General features: G+C 39.9%; 1 protein-coding gene across 4 annotated transcripts in view; it reads right to left on the bottom strand.

The window, feature by feature from the left end:
* The window catches only part of SEMA5A (semaphorin 5A), a 512,129-nt gene that overhangs the window by 167,414 nt on the left and 329,247 nt on the right, over window positions 1-15,468 (bottom strand). For all 4 annotated transcript variants that reach the window (XM_050794063.1, XM_050794064.1, XM_050794065.1 and 1 more), the window contains one exon: window positions 740-1,025. In XM_050794063.1, coding sequence (XP_050650020.1) covers window positions 740-1,025 — 286 coding nt within the window. The remainder of the gene's footprint in view (window positions 1-739; window positions 1,026-15,468) is intronic.

The following is a 15,468-nucleotide window of genomic DNA, read 5'->3' as shown; positions in this document are numbered from 1 at the left end:
CGCTGAGAGTCTCAATGTGATCTTTGATTCCTGGGTTTGGCGTGTGCTCTTGTTGAATCTTACACAGCATATCAGCTAAGGATGGGAAATAACCTTGGGGACATGTGATAGTCCACTAGACTAAGAGTGAAGGAGATCAGAAAACTTCATAGGCTGAAGCCAGCCCAAATATTGTTCATTCTAAAGTTAGGAGTATCTCCCTGTCCCACCCCCAAACAAAACATACTATAATTTTTATAAAAATATTTTAAAAGTATAATTGACATAAAATGCAGCCATGGAAAATGTGCCTTTCAAATATGAGCAAGGTTTAAGCAAGAATCATGTTATCTCAAAGATTTCAGATTCTCCAGACAACACTATTTTCATTATACACAAATGCATGACTTGCAGATAGAAAAAAATATACATATAATATGTACCAGTATTTCAAAAAGTGTCCAGAACACAACGGCAAATCAGGAAGGAGCAATTTATAGTAGAATAATTTAATGTCACTATATCCTAAAGACTGACACAAACTTTCTTGATTTGGAGTATTTTTCCTAATACCAATCTCACAAATCACGTATCTGTCTAAAGGTAGTTCATTGAAAAGTCCTCTTTTTTTGTCTGTTTAGCCCAGTAAAATAAGAAAGATTTTCTTTAAAGCAAATTTAAGACCTCAGAGGTCAAAGAACAAAAGACTTATTCAGAATGAGTAAGAGAGAGGGGAGAAAAATTATTTCAAGTTACATACACATTGGTGGTAAAGATGCCATAGATCAAATCCAGCTCAGGCAGGAAGAAAGTGCTCTGCAATTCGTTGTAGTAAAAGGGGACTTCCCCAGGACGGGAGCAGTTCAGGCGAGCCTTCATGAATGTGGTCCAGGTGTCTTCCAGCAGGAAGCGCCCACCAATATCATTCTTGCACACCCGGGCAGCTCTGGAGAACACTGTTTTCCCACAGTCATGCTCTACTGCATTTTCTCGGAAAAAGAAGTAGGTAAAATTTCCGATGTCATAAGATGAAACAAAGTTTGGCTCTGGGAAAAAACAGAAAAGAGGGAAAACATCTCAACATTCATGTCATTCCCTTTTGGTCTTGCCTGCTCAGTACTTCATCCAAAGAGACATGGTTTTGTTTAGATAATACCTGGTTCCTATAGGGCAATTGGGAGGCCCTGTGAGCAGCTTAATGATCTACACTGTTGGGAAACTCAGTGTCATACACAGATTCTAACTAATGGGAAGGCACTGGTATGACTGCACACTCAAGTATCCTGAGATAAATTAGGGCTCAAGTTAATGTGACGTTAATACCATCAAACATAGGCAGCAAATATTTGCAGTACATTTTAGAGCAATATGTATTACTTTTTATTTGCAAATTCTTACATAACCTTCAGAAAGAGAGGGAGAAAATAGGATTAAAAAGATGAAATGTGACTCAGAATATAGCAGTCTACAATCCTATTTGTGTGCAAGACAACAAAATTATTTGACTTAACTTATATCCATTCCTGTGACTTTGACATAAGGTATGTGCTTTTACTAGGGACTTTAAAACTGTTTTCATTGCTGGGAACAAAAATAAAGATTAAAACTGTAAGGTGGGTCTGGAATTAGCTTTAGCAATTTCTGTTACTATGGTGACCACGGAATGGTGAAAAACAACTCTGATTTTCTGATTTCTGGGTTGCTTGGTAATACATTTAGAGGAGGGAAGAGTATTGGGATGGAGACATTGCTTTGTAGTTCTCTGGTCTCACAATTAGCTTTAAAATGGGGATAAAGAAATGACAAAATTATGACAAAGCCTTTACTTAATCACCAAGCTCATTAGGAGTTTAGGAAATATACATTATCAACTGAATTTTACATAGAGCATTTGAAGTTTCAGCTTCCTAACCTCCAGTTTGAAACCAGTGATAATAGAGAGAGTACATGTTGAGATATACATACTCCCTAATATTTGCTTTTAAAAATCTAATCACAAGGTTTTATTCTTCTCTATTTCTAAATGCTATTCATTCAATCAGCAAGTATCTTAATTTTATGGTACAAACTAGGATAACTGTGGCAGTAACCTTTGGTGTCCAAAATTAATGGAAAGATACAGACAATAAGTATATTCACAAAGACACATTTTCAGGAACAATTAGTTTTTGGGGGCAATTCAGTTGGCCTTGTACTTTTCCAGATACAATTGCATTGCAATAATAACATGCTACTGGCAGGACAACTAAAATATATGTGGCTGCAAGATAAGCCATTAATGTTGAGAGTAAGACACATAAACGGAATCATCTAAGGTCTGAAATGCAGAAGTTGACTTCAGACATTGACAAAGGGTTGGCATTGACTACTCTGTTATTCTGTCCAGGAAGACTATTGTCAATTTTCAATCAATACCTATATTTGATATTTTCACAAAATGTTTTAATTTAATCCAACTTTATGTTTTAAAAATATTCTAATTTTTTAAAAAAATTTTTAAAAATATTCTAAAATTTTAAAAATATTCTAAATGGTTTATGTATGATACTTTTCCCTTCAGTACAACACACTGTTAAGTCATTGAAGTATATCAAGTAATATACTGAGGTGATTTTAATTTATAAACTGTCAAACATATTCTTAAGTCACTATTGCTTTCACCCTAAATGACTATTTAAAAAAAAAAAAACAACTTGAATTGCATTAACATTGTAAAAGATGGAGATTAGATATCTTTACTCTAAGAGTATGCTTTAATATCCTGGAGAGATGCTCACAAAAACAGCAGATTACACATCTGTAATTTGTGTTTTTGGAACATAAAGAAAATACTGGGGGCGGGGGGGGGGGCAGTTAAGTTTGTGTTCACCGTAAGTCTCCAAAAAAGAATTACTTGATAAAGCAGGCCCCAAAAGCAAAGATACGGAACAATTTCAAAACCATGTATAAAGAAAATAATCACTGGCATGTCTAATTCTAAAGAAGAGGCTAAATTATTTTGAAATGGGTCCTGCACCCTGGCTAAACAAAACTAGAGTTTGGGAATTGTACAAAACAAGCAACAATAACAAAAACAGCAAGAAGAAACCCCACCTAAAATGGGGAAAACAAAGAGAGAAGGCGTAAGGGTCCAAAGGTGTCTAGCCTGGGACTTAGGTTACCAGCACACATGCAGGAGGCATGAGGCAGAGTCCACCAAGATTTATCAAATATACTCACTACTACCCACTTCTGCTATTAACTTGGGGACAAATGGCATGAAAACCACATAGTAAATAGCTCCAGTTTCTCAGAAGTCCTGAGCCAAAAAATAAGAAGTTACAAAGGAAGAAAGATCTTTTATGGTTTCCAGCTGAAGGTTGAGTTTATAATAAAAACAGCTAATATCTGTAGAATGCTAATTCTTGTGCCAAGATCTGTGCTTGGTGCTTTATATCCCCATTGAACTCACAAGAATCACAGAGCTAGGTGATGTGCTATTCTTCCCATTTCATAGATGAGGATACTAAAGCCCAGAGATTTAATAACTTGTCTAAATTCACATAACTAGCAATGACGGAGGGGGATGGAAAGTCCTGAATCCATTAGACCAGGGGTCACCAACCCCCAGGACATGGACCAGTACCAGTGCACGGCCTGTTAGGAGCCAGGCCACACAGCAGAAGGTGAGCAGCAGGCAAATGAATGTTACCTCCTGAGCTCTGCCTCCCATCAGATCAGTGACAGCATTAAACTCTCATAGGAGCGGGAACCCTGCTGTGAACTGTGCATGTAAGGGATCTAAGTTGTACACGTCTTATGAGAATCTAATGCCTGATGATCTGAGGCAGAACAGTTTCATCCCTAAACCATCCCCTCTATCCACCCCTAGTTGATGGAAAACTTATCTTCCATGAAACTGGTTCTTGGTGCCAAAAAGTTTAGGGATCACTGCATTACACTATACTGAAAAAAAAAATAAACAGTGGTTGCAAAAAGAAAACAATCAATTAAATGCTAGCAATATTCAACAGGATTTGACTTTCTGCTTTAGAAAAACAATGGTAAGCTCTTGGCTGGACGGTCATCTTTCCACGGCGAGTGGTAAGCAGGTTTACTTAGGAACAGTCTGAGGGGGGTTTCAGAACCAACTAGAGAGACAATAAATGATGAGATGAAACTTTAAACCACAGCTACCACGGATGTCAGGAATGACACAGAAAGAAGAAAAAGTGGGAGGAAGAAGAAACAATTTAAGGACTTATTAAACAAGAACATTGTCGGAAAGTGTTTGAGCCAACTCCAGAGGGTGTTTCAAGGAGGGCCCACCATAGCCTCAGAGAGCCAGTAAATGACTCTCGGGGGGTCATTCCATACCCTGTGTCTGTTCCAGCAAACCACATCTGCTTTTGCAGATAAGGAGAAAACTGAGTAATGATAGGCAGATTGATGCACAGTTTCCTCTTTCCACAGAGAGCCTCTACCATGGCTCCACACTACCCTGAACCAATGTTATGAGATCACAACGTGCATTTTAGATACAAATGCTCAAATACAGGTTTTCCTTTTGGTTTGCAAAAACAAGAGAAGAATTTGTATTCCAAGTGTAGTGAGTGCTGTTTGCTAATTCACCATGCAGTGCAGGTCGCGCTGGTCAGAGACTGAGACTGTGTTTGGTAACACATCCTGCGGCCGTACACTGATCCTTCAGGATGAGGGTGGACCCCTGACTGTGTGACCTGCCATTAACTAGGGAAACGCAGTTTTTTGAAGAGTAGAGTCTCTTGAAATTCGGCTAGCATCCTGTTCCTTTTTCAAAGACAGTAAAAAAGTGGGAATAATTGTAAAACAGACAGTCAAATAGCTCTTATATTTATTGATACAAATTTGGAAGTAGGTGATGTTAGAGTCTTGCCAGGCAGGATGATAAGATGAATTTTGTTTTCCTTCCGTTATTTAAGTTCTGTCTTTTCTCAAAATGCAATTCACCACAAACTAGTATCTGTCACTCCTGAGTGAGCTGAACAAGTCAGAAGGAAAATCAGGCCTTTTCTTCTTGTGTACAATGGATAGGAGTGTATGAAAGAGAGATCTCAGGTGTGCTGCTGACTACATCACAGGAAAAACAGGCATGTCAGCCGCTATGTAAATACACACATGGAGAAACTCTCTTTTCTAACGTTTGTAAAACATACTGAGTTATGTATTACAGTGTTGTACAAAATATATCATGTTAATAAGAATTATTCTTCACGATATAAGAACTTTTATTTTGCATGTTTTCTTACATAATAGTGACCATACAGATAGGACTAGGAGAAGTGACTCACCATATATGTAATTACAAGTGATGCGAAGAAAAGCATCAAAAATTTTGAGATTTTGACCACACAAAACCAAATACTGAGCATCCAAATGAAGCCTCCCATTCTACATTCTTTCTATTCCAATGTCTAAAGCATCAATATGGGGGTATACCATATTCCAATGGCTTGATCTGATCATTGATATAAAAATATTTGTCTACAATGGGAGTGAATATTAAAGGCACAAAGGAATCCCTACTCTACAAAAATCTTACTAGAATCAAAATTTATTATAAATTATTTTGCAGTCAAAAGTCACCTTGTGACACAGTTGCCAAAGTCAGGCTGGAAAAAGCCTGTACCCGATGCCTGTGGCTTTGCCCTGGCTGGACCATTGACATCTGATATTTTCTGTCGTTGCATCTGACAATCAGACCTAGTTTGCAAAGCTGTAAAAATTAAACGGGCTGATGCATAGTAGGATGCCAATAAATGGTGGCTATTATTATTTCGGCATTGTGTACAGGCATTTCCCAGCCTGACTTTGGCAAGTATCACACAAAGTGGCTTTTGACTGCAAAATAATAGTCACCATTTACTTACTCTCAATGTCCCTTGCAATAATTTCTATTGAACAGAACTTCACATAATGATAATGAATGATCAAGTATATATATATAATATATATTATATATATATAGCTTAAAGGTGATCAGAGTTTTAGGATCATAAATAAGCCATGCTGAATTTTGTTTGTTTGTTTTGAGACAGAGTTTCACTCTTGTTGCCCAGGCTGGAGTGCAATGGTGCGATCTCAGTTCACTGCAAACTCCGCCTCCTGGGTTCAAGAGATTCTTCTGCCTCAGCTTTCTGAGTAGCTGGCATTTCAGGTTTTTGCCACCACACCCGGCTAATTTTGTATTTTTAGTAGAGACAGGGTTTCTCCATGTTGGTTAGACTGGTCTTGAACTCCCAAAGTGCTGGGATTATAGGCGTGAGCCACGGCGCCTGGCCTACCATGCTGAGTTTTTAAATAGCAAGCTATTTCACAAAAATAAGATGAGTTAATGGAAACAATATTCAGAGGTGACACACAGCCAGCTGTTTTCTGTTCCTAAGTTGTTAGTATCAGTCGCTACAAAATGCCTTCCACAAGAATTCCCAGATTTTAGACCCTCTCTTTATTGGGTACACTGTTTCCATTGTCATAGTTCATGGAGATAAAACTGCTGTAGAAGCTTCCAGGGCAAATATATTTTTATCTAGGTATTCATTAAAATTAAAAGCTGATAACTTAAAATTAAATGAAATTAAACAGAGGTTAAAAGCTATTGGTAGGCTAAAGTTCTTTTCCTGAGGTTTCTACTAAAAGACAGATGATGATGATTGATTGATAGATAGAAAGACAGATTTCAATAGATGGATGCACACGTTTGTGTCTGTGTATATGTGTGTATCACATATGTGAGTATAGAGATATATGTATAGATGGCTCAATACCTCCACCTACTGGCTGTGGGAACTTAGTCACATTATTTACCAGTATTTTTTCTCTGTTTTCTGTTTTTGAATAACAATAACAACATCCAACATGCAGAATCAAAAGCACTTGGCTGGTAATTATCAAAATACAGACCTCTATTTATTGAAAATAACTCCATAAGTTAATATAAACACACATGAGAGTCAATATCATTAGTATTTAATTAATAAGATAACTCACTGAGTATGCATTCTGTATATCAAATTAAGGTCTACACTTATTCCATCAAGACTGAAATAAAACACGGTGGCAGAGCCAGCCAGAGTACTGTTCCAGGCACTTCCTCACCGCCCCAAGGGGCAGTCCTGGCCACGGGGTGCTCCTTAGTAAACTGATAGACACAGCCCCCGTGCCCTCAAGAGCAGTGTGAGGAGACAAACGAGACAGATCAACAAGTGCTTACAGTGAGGACAAGGGTACAGAGGGCCAGGGCTGGCAGGAGAAACAGAGGATCAGAAAGGAGAGAAAAGGGAAAGGGCAGGGGTGAGGCTGAGAAGGGGCCACCCAGACAAAGACGAGGATGGGGGAAGAGAACATCCTGCCAGAAGGAGCGGCCTGGGGGAAGACCATAAGCATGGCAAGGAATGAAATGAAGCCACAGTCAGGATCGAAGGGATCAACAGGACAGGAGGTGGAAAGCCAGGCAAGGCCAGGAGCCCATAACAAGCAGTATGGATTTCAACTGCCATTGGAGAGACACCACCAAAGAGTTTTAAAGAAAAGCTTATCATTCCGTTTCCTGGGTGTGTGGTGTGGGATGGGGTGGGGAGTTGGAGCCAAGCACATCCTTGGTAACTATTTACACAGCAATCAGGGCCTTGCATCCCCAGGTGTGTCACTTACTGAGCCCCTTGACAGAAAAAAGTTATTGCTAAGACCCTTGCAGTAGGACTGGAAAGACCGTTCCAGCACGTTTAATTCCTTCCTTCGTCCTGGGGAATACGACCCATTGAAAATGCATTACTTTCCTGAATTTGCTTATTGAAATAGGAACCATTTGTACCATGGCGACACGGGCTGGCTTTCCCTAGACGAGAAGTACCACTTCTGTACACCGCCCTACAAGTCCAAAACTCACACCTACAATTCTCCATATCTTTGGGTCTATAGGAGTTTCATTAACTGAATATTTGTCTAAATATTCTAGCTTAAAGTGACAGACTTCGGTGTCTACTCTGCTCTTATTCCATTCCAAGCACGTAGCCCTCTCTTATAAAATTCTGCCAAATCACACATTCCTATTAGTGATACATAATTTCAGGAATATTTCTGAAAATTGTCAAAACACAACATTTCTATTTGCCATGTCCATTTTTTCTGATGCTATTTTAAATTTACAGGTTCACTTCTTGGAAGAATTAATCATTTTATCTGCAAGATCAAATTCATACGTATGAGTTTTTTCATTGGAATGTTAAATTTAAAAATCTGGTAAATATTTTAACGCCTAAAAAATATATATGTTAAAAGACTGAAAGGAAACCATGTAAGATTTTACTGAAAGAAGACATTGAGCTCCAACGTTATTCAGTTTTTATCATACTTCTTCCCAATAAGCTACTGCAGAATAAGGAAATGTGCAGGACGGCTCTGGCTTTGTCTCCTGAGTTGATCTGAGCTGGGGCAAAAGGAGGACCAAGACACAGGGAGCCGACTTCCCAATATGTGGCAGTGAGTGAACAAATGTCAGAGGCCCTTGACTGGGGTAAATAAAAAGTTCAATAGAATAATATAGAGACAAATTTATAGAAACACATAAAACTGGGCATTTTAGAAACAAGATGACAAGATGATTTATGCTAGAAACTGGGATGCTTTTAAGAAGGAAAGGAGGCAACATTAGTCATCAGGCAAGGACATCAAGAGGGATTCAAGACTGTCACTAGGAAACTGCCAGAATCTCTAGACAATGAACATTGAGCCATTTCCCAACTGTTTTATCTGTTCTAGTACATGTCTGCATGAGATATTCTCTACAGTGAGGCATCCCTTCTTGTAGTGGATTTATTTTTTATGAGGTTTCCCTGACTCATGTATACACAGTTCATGCAAGTATCCTCATAATGTGGTAGTAGGAGAAGGAAAGATTCATTCATCCCTTTTCGTGCGGAATGTGCACATTAAAATTCAAAAGTAGTAAAAGACCTTTGGCAAGTGTATTGACAAGTGTATTGGCAAGTGTAGAAGCTTCTTCACATGATTGGAGAGGACCTGTGGCTCCCCAGCTTTTCGGCCCTCTGTGCTTGATGTACAGGATGGAGCGATACGGTGTTTTCAGAGCACCATAAGAACTGACTCCTTATGTCACTTAACCACACTTTTGTACCCATAAAGGTCTGCATTAAATTATCACACAGGCTCTTCTGCTTTGGGTTTAATAACCCCAGTTTATTGCATCATGCATGCAAGTCTATAACAATCAAGAAAAGGCTCTCAACCTTTTCCAGAGTCCACATACCCCTCTTCCATGGTCGCTCATGCATGAAAATGTGGGCACTGGGAGAGAGAGATGGAGGCCATTTGTAACGTTGGTATTTCCTAAAATGCCAACTAAACAAAAGGAAGGTCAGCAGCTTGTAAAGAAGGAACGAGGCAAGCTCTGGAGTGGATCTGTTTTCAAGCTCTAGCTCAGGTATGCATCAGGTATGGCCTGTCTTCAGGGGGCAAGTCCCTCTGAGCCCCATGGTGCTCATCTGTAGAAGGAGGATAATGCAATCTCCCTTAAGAGATTATAAGAAGGATGGCAGATGACATGGGTTTGGAGCCTCCCATCTACCTGGCATATTATAAATAGCCATTGTGACTCTTCCTTGTGGGTGGTGTAATAACTACAAGTAACAGATACTCTAATAAGTACATGGACAGGCAGGTGATATGCATGGAGGCCATTGATTTAAAACGATTTCTGACCTACAAAGATAATAGGATTAGATTCACAGCACGATGTCCGAACTGCAGCCATCCCACAAGGCATAGGCAACTGGCAATGCCTGCTGACAGGCTCGATCAGGCTTGAATATTAGAAGAGGGCATCTCATTGTGCTATGTCACATGTCACACAACTTTGCTCAACATACTTTCCATCCATGTTGTCTCATCCTCACCCTAGCAAGTTTAAACTTGAATGAGATATCAGCCTTGCACTTGTAATGCTGAAAAGAACTTATTTTTCACAAGGGCATTCTTTTTAAGCATCTCCCCAGGTGCTTATTTGGAGAAAAAAAAAAAAACACTAGGCTGCTGACTATGTAGTCTTGATTCTATTCTGGCTTTACAGAGCTTCTTCTTTTTCTTTAGAAATACTTGCATTTTGGTACCCACGTTCACTTCATTCTCAATCCCCATTTGTCTTTGTTTTGCTTGTTCTCTGACCTCTATTTCCATTTTTGAATTTCCAGCTGTAGCGAATCTTGTCAGTCGAGAGAGCACCTCCTACAGACCAGTCACAGCTCCAGGTACTATGCTGTGTGTAACCTACCAAACAGGCTCTCACTGTCCCCAGGGTGGAGATCAACAAAGTCACACCAGCCTGGCTGTGCTCAGGCTGTTTGGAGTCAGCACCTGGTCCCAAGGAGAAGCATTGAGCTCCCCAAAGCACCTGTCTTCAGGAGAAGCAGAAACAATTTCTCCTTGACTTAAGTAAGCATGGAGGAGATTTTCATCCTCCAAGTAAATTATCATTAATCATTAGAAGGTTAATAATTGCATTTTAAAGACCTCAAGAGTCTACTTAATGCTTGAGTAACACCATCAATGTATTTCAAACCAACAGAATTTAACATTGTTGCCAAAAGAGTTTTCTCAACTAGAATTATAATAGCTCATAAAAAATGATACAGTTGAAAAGAGAATGCTTGTGGATTTCAAGTGAGTTCACCTCCACATGAAATCCTGGCCGAAATCTCAGAGACTGCAGGACACTGTGGAGTTCCCTGGGAGAACCCAGTGGGACAAGTGCACATTTCCACCAGAGAAGGAAAGCCAGCAGGTCTCTGAGTGTTAATAAGTCTACGTGGATTAGATGTTCATGCTGAGTTATTAAGGCTCATTTAGGAGTTAGTTTTTGCAAGTTCCTACTGAAGTTTTTCCTCTGTGTGCAAGCATATAGTTCCTTCAGAACTCACAAACTCAATTTGCACAATATTAATTTGGAAATGTATTTTCACATTTTCATGGGTTTATTGTTTCCCCAACTTGACTGCCAGTTTCTTGAAGGCAAGTTTTATTGCTTCTCTATTTTAAGCATCGACCATTAAACATTTATTATCCTGCCTTACAGTAATCATTTCATACAGTTATTAACGATTAATATTTTAATACATTAAAGCCGTTAAGGTATTTCTCTAAACACATAAATTTGTTTTAAGAGCGACTTTGGCACAGGGGAAAATATGACTTTGAAATATATTCATTACCAAATACATAACTTAATGTTCCAGATTCATCCAGAATGTTATCCAATTGATTGTACTGCCTTTGAGAAATGACAATAAATAATGGCTGAAAACGGGGGTCCAAGTGAGATGGGGGCTCAAAGGGAAGATGTTATAAATTTTTGGACCTGGTTCAATTTCAAATATGCATATCTGTGTTTTTGTTGCTGTTTAATTCTAATGTATAATAGAACATTCTCCCATGTTTAACATTATTCATATTTCTGCTATTTGTGAAGTGTGCTAATCTCTTACACATTCAACAAATATGGATTAATCCTGATCTATGTTTCAGACACTGAATAAGATGCTAGCACACAAAGCAGGTTTCCACAGAGCCCCTGCCCTTAAGGAACTCATAAAATAGTGGGGGTAACAAAGAAGTCAACCATCTACCCATTGTCTTCGTCCATTCCAGCTGCTGTAACAAAAATACCATAAACTGGGCCATCTATAAACAACAATTTCTTTCTCACAGTTCTGGAGGCTGGGAAGTCTATGATCAAGGCACCAGCAGACATGGTGTCTGGCAAGGGTTTGCTTTCTGGTTCCTAGCCGGCACGTTCTCATTGTGTCCTCACAAGGTGGGAGGAACGAGAGAGCTCTCCAGGGTCTTGTTTACGTGGGCACCAATCCCATTCATGAGGACTCCACCTTTATGACCCAATCAGCTCTCAAATGCCTCACCTTCTAATACCATCACCTTGTAGGTTCGATTTCAGCCTACTACTTTTGGAAGGACATAAACGTTCAGACCATAGCACCATTTAACTCATTAATTAGAAAAATATCCATTGAGTGCTTGCTTTAATGCCAGCACTGTTGTAAGCATGTGGGACCAAGGAGTAAGAGAAAGACATAAGCCCTGGTCATTGGGAACTTTCACTGTAGTGGCGGGAGGAGACAACATTATAGCTGAGGCTAAAACCGAACATGGTAAGAAGAGCCAAGAGGGCCAGATAGGACGGAGCTATGATCTGAAATAAGGTGGTGAGGCGCAGGTTCCATTAAGAAGATGGCATTTGAGCAAAGACTCAAGAAAGATGGGACAGTTGGCCAGATGGGTTTTCTGGGAGAAGAGCTTTCCAGGCAGAACAAGGGCCAGCAAACTCCAGCCCATGGGCCAAATCCTACCTGCTGCCCATTTTGTGAATAAAGTTTTATTAGCACCCAGTCACACTCATGCATCCACAGACTGTGCAGACTTTCATAATATGATAGCAAGATTGAAAAGATGCAACAGTGGCCATGTGGACTGCAAAGTCTAAAATATTTATTCACTGGCCCTTTATAGAAAAGTTTGCTGAGCCCTGAAAGGCAAGGAAGAACCAGAGGCACTGTGTGGTATTTCAGAGGCTAAAGCCAAGGGAGCACATAGATGAGAATGGGAAGGGAACAGGAGGGCCATGGCAGCACTCTGGCTTTCTCTGCAGGTAAAATGGGGGCTCTTATAATGTTGGGGCAAGAGACTAACCAAGAGCTCTGGTAGTATGGGAGAAAGTGCAATCTTGAACAGTGTGAGAAAGGGATGGAACAGATCCACCAGAGACTGGGGAAAATGGAAATTTAAACTAAACTAACTAGGAGCCAGAATTAGCCAGGAGGCAAAAATCAAGGGAAGTGAGGACACAATAATCACAAACTGCAAAGCAACATGGTAAGGAAGGCAGAATGCTCCCAGGAAACTGCACATGGCTCCTGAAAGGACACCAAGCATGCATGCGAGAAAAATAGCAGGAGCCAGGGCTGTAAAAACAGGCAGAGCCAGATCATAGCAGCCAGGCAAGAGGAAACAGGCAGAACCCACAAAGGGTTCCAGAGCTCCGGCCAGGCCTGCTGGCCCTCTCCAATCCAGCTTGTGCTGACTGCTGACAGCACCTCCCACCATCTGGGAGCCCCTGCACAGGTGCAGAGGATCGGGGGCAGGGAGTATGTATTCATCAGTATATAAAGAATAATGCTGGTGGTGTCATAAGAATTTGTATCTGGAACTGCAAGATACAACGGACTTAGCTTGCTAAAGGCAGGTTTTTAGAACGATACCAGATATTTATGATGGGTTTCTGCAAGATGTGGTGGAAAGGTTAGAAGTCTGGTAGGTCCTTACTCAGGGATCTCTGTATCATGGCCAGATGTCACCATGGAAAAACCAGTACCGTCATTTGCCTGAAGATTAGTTCTGGAGCTCTGGGTCCTGGGGTTGCAAAAGGCCATAGCCTGTCATGTTCTGCCCACATGTTCTGATGAGGCATGCTTTGTGCCTCTGTGCTCATCTTAGGCTAGATTATGAGAGCACTCACTTCTGCCATCCTTCCCTGTAGTCTTTTGAGATAATAATTCAGATGTGGAATAAGCAACACAAGATCAAGCTCACTGTTGAGCTCAAGCATCAGCAATGCTTAAGAGTTTTTTTAACATTGTTCAACTCAATAATGAATCTTGACTTGCTGGGTCTTGCATTCTTGAGTCTTGCACCCCTTCCCCAGAGACATAGGGGCAGGGAGGGATGCACAGTGGACAAAGCAGCAGTTTAAGTGAATGCATTGTCCACAGCAGTGCTCTAGAGAGAGGAAGAAAGAAACACAAGTAAAACAGCCCTCTGCCTTGGGCAAAGCAGACAGGAGATTGCCATCCCTACCTGAGGACTTCTGATTCTCGTGGGAAACAAGAAGACAACTCCATCTGCTAAGAATGGGAAAGATATGGCTGAGATGGGAAGCCTGAGAAATAAACAGATTTACCAGCAGTAGAAAAAAGTGTTAAGATTGTCAGCAGAAAGTAAGATGTTGTGACTTCAGACTTCAACAGTTGAGCACTTCTTCCTTCAGACAGTGTTATAGTTTAACTGTACCCATCCCCCAACCAAGAAATATGTTGACGTCCCAACCCCCAATTTTCATGAATGTGACCTTATCTGGAAACATGGTCTCTGCAGATATAATAAACTTCAGATATTCCAACATGACTGGTATCCTTATAAGGAAAGGAGAATTTAGACAGAGGCACAGGAAGACAGCCATGTGAAGATGGAGGCTGACATAGGAGTGAAACCATCATAAGCCAAGGAGTGTCTGGGGCTACCAGAGCTAGAGGACGTAACCATGGTTCTCCCCTCAAGGATTTGCAGAGTGCATGGCCACGCTGGCACCTTGATTTTGGACCTTTGGCCTTCAGCACTTTAAGACAATACATTTCTGGTAGTTTCTGATGGTTATTTTTATTTCTGTGGGGTCAGTGGTAACATTTTCTTCATCATTTCTAACTGTGTTTATTTGGATCTTCTCTCTTTTCTTCTTTATTAGTGTAGCTAGTGGCCTATCTTATTAATTTTTTTTTTCAGAAAACCAACTCCAGGATTCACTAATCTTTTGAATGAGTTTTCGTGTCTTGATTTCCTTCAGTTCAGCTCTGATTTTGATTATTGTCCAGATGAACACTGTGGGACTCAGAGAGAATTGCCCTTTAAATACAGGCCATATTTGATGCATACCTGAGCTAGGACTTCAGGCTTGATTAGGTCCTGTTTCTTCTAGCTTTGGGGTTGATTTGTTCCTGTTTCTCTAATTCTTTCCTTTGTGATGTTAGCCTATTAATTTGAGATCTAACTTTTTTATGTGAACATTTAGTGCTATGAATTGCCCTCTTAACACTCCCTTAGCTGTGTCCCAGAAATTCTGGTATGTTGTATCTTTGCTCTCATTAGTTTCAATGAACTTCTTGATTTCTGCCTTAATTTCATTGTTTACACAAAAGTCACCCAGGAACATGTCATTTGATTTCCATGTAGTTACATGGTTTTTGGAGTGATTTTCTTAGTCTTGACTTTTATTTCTATTGCACTGTGACATGAAAGTGTGCTTGGTATGATTTTGTATACCTTCTTTTGTAGCTTCTGATGATTGTTTTATGTCTAATTATGTGGTCAATTTTAAAGTATGTAGCATGTGACAATGAGAAGAATGTATGTCCTGTAGTTTTTTGGTGGAGAGTTCTGTAAACGTATATCAGATTCATTTGGCTCAACTTTGAATTCAGGTCCTGAGTATCTTTGTTAATTTTGTGCCTTGATGATCTGTCTAATATTGTCAGTAGAGTGTTAAAGTCTCACATTATTATCGTGTGAGTCTAAGACTAATTGAAGGTCTCTAAAAACTCTGAAAACGTATGAATCTGGGTGCTCCTGTGTTGGGTGCATATATATTTAGGATAGTTAGGTCTTCCTATTGAA

The sequence above is a fragment of the Macaca thibetana genome, chromosome 6, assembly GCF_024542745.1.
Source record: "Macaca thibetana thibetana isolate TM-01 chromosome 6, ASM2454274v1, whole genome shotgun sequence".
In the NCBI taxonomy this organism is placed as follows: domain Eukaryota; kingdom Metazoa; phylum Chordata; class Mammalia; order Primates; family Cercopithecidae; genus Macaca; species Macaca thibetana.
Note: the sequence above shows the minus strand (reverse complement) of the source record. Positions and strands in the feature narration are given on the sequence as shown.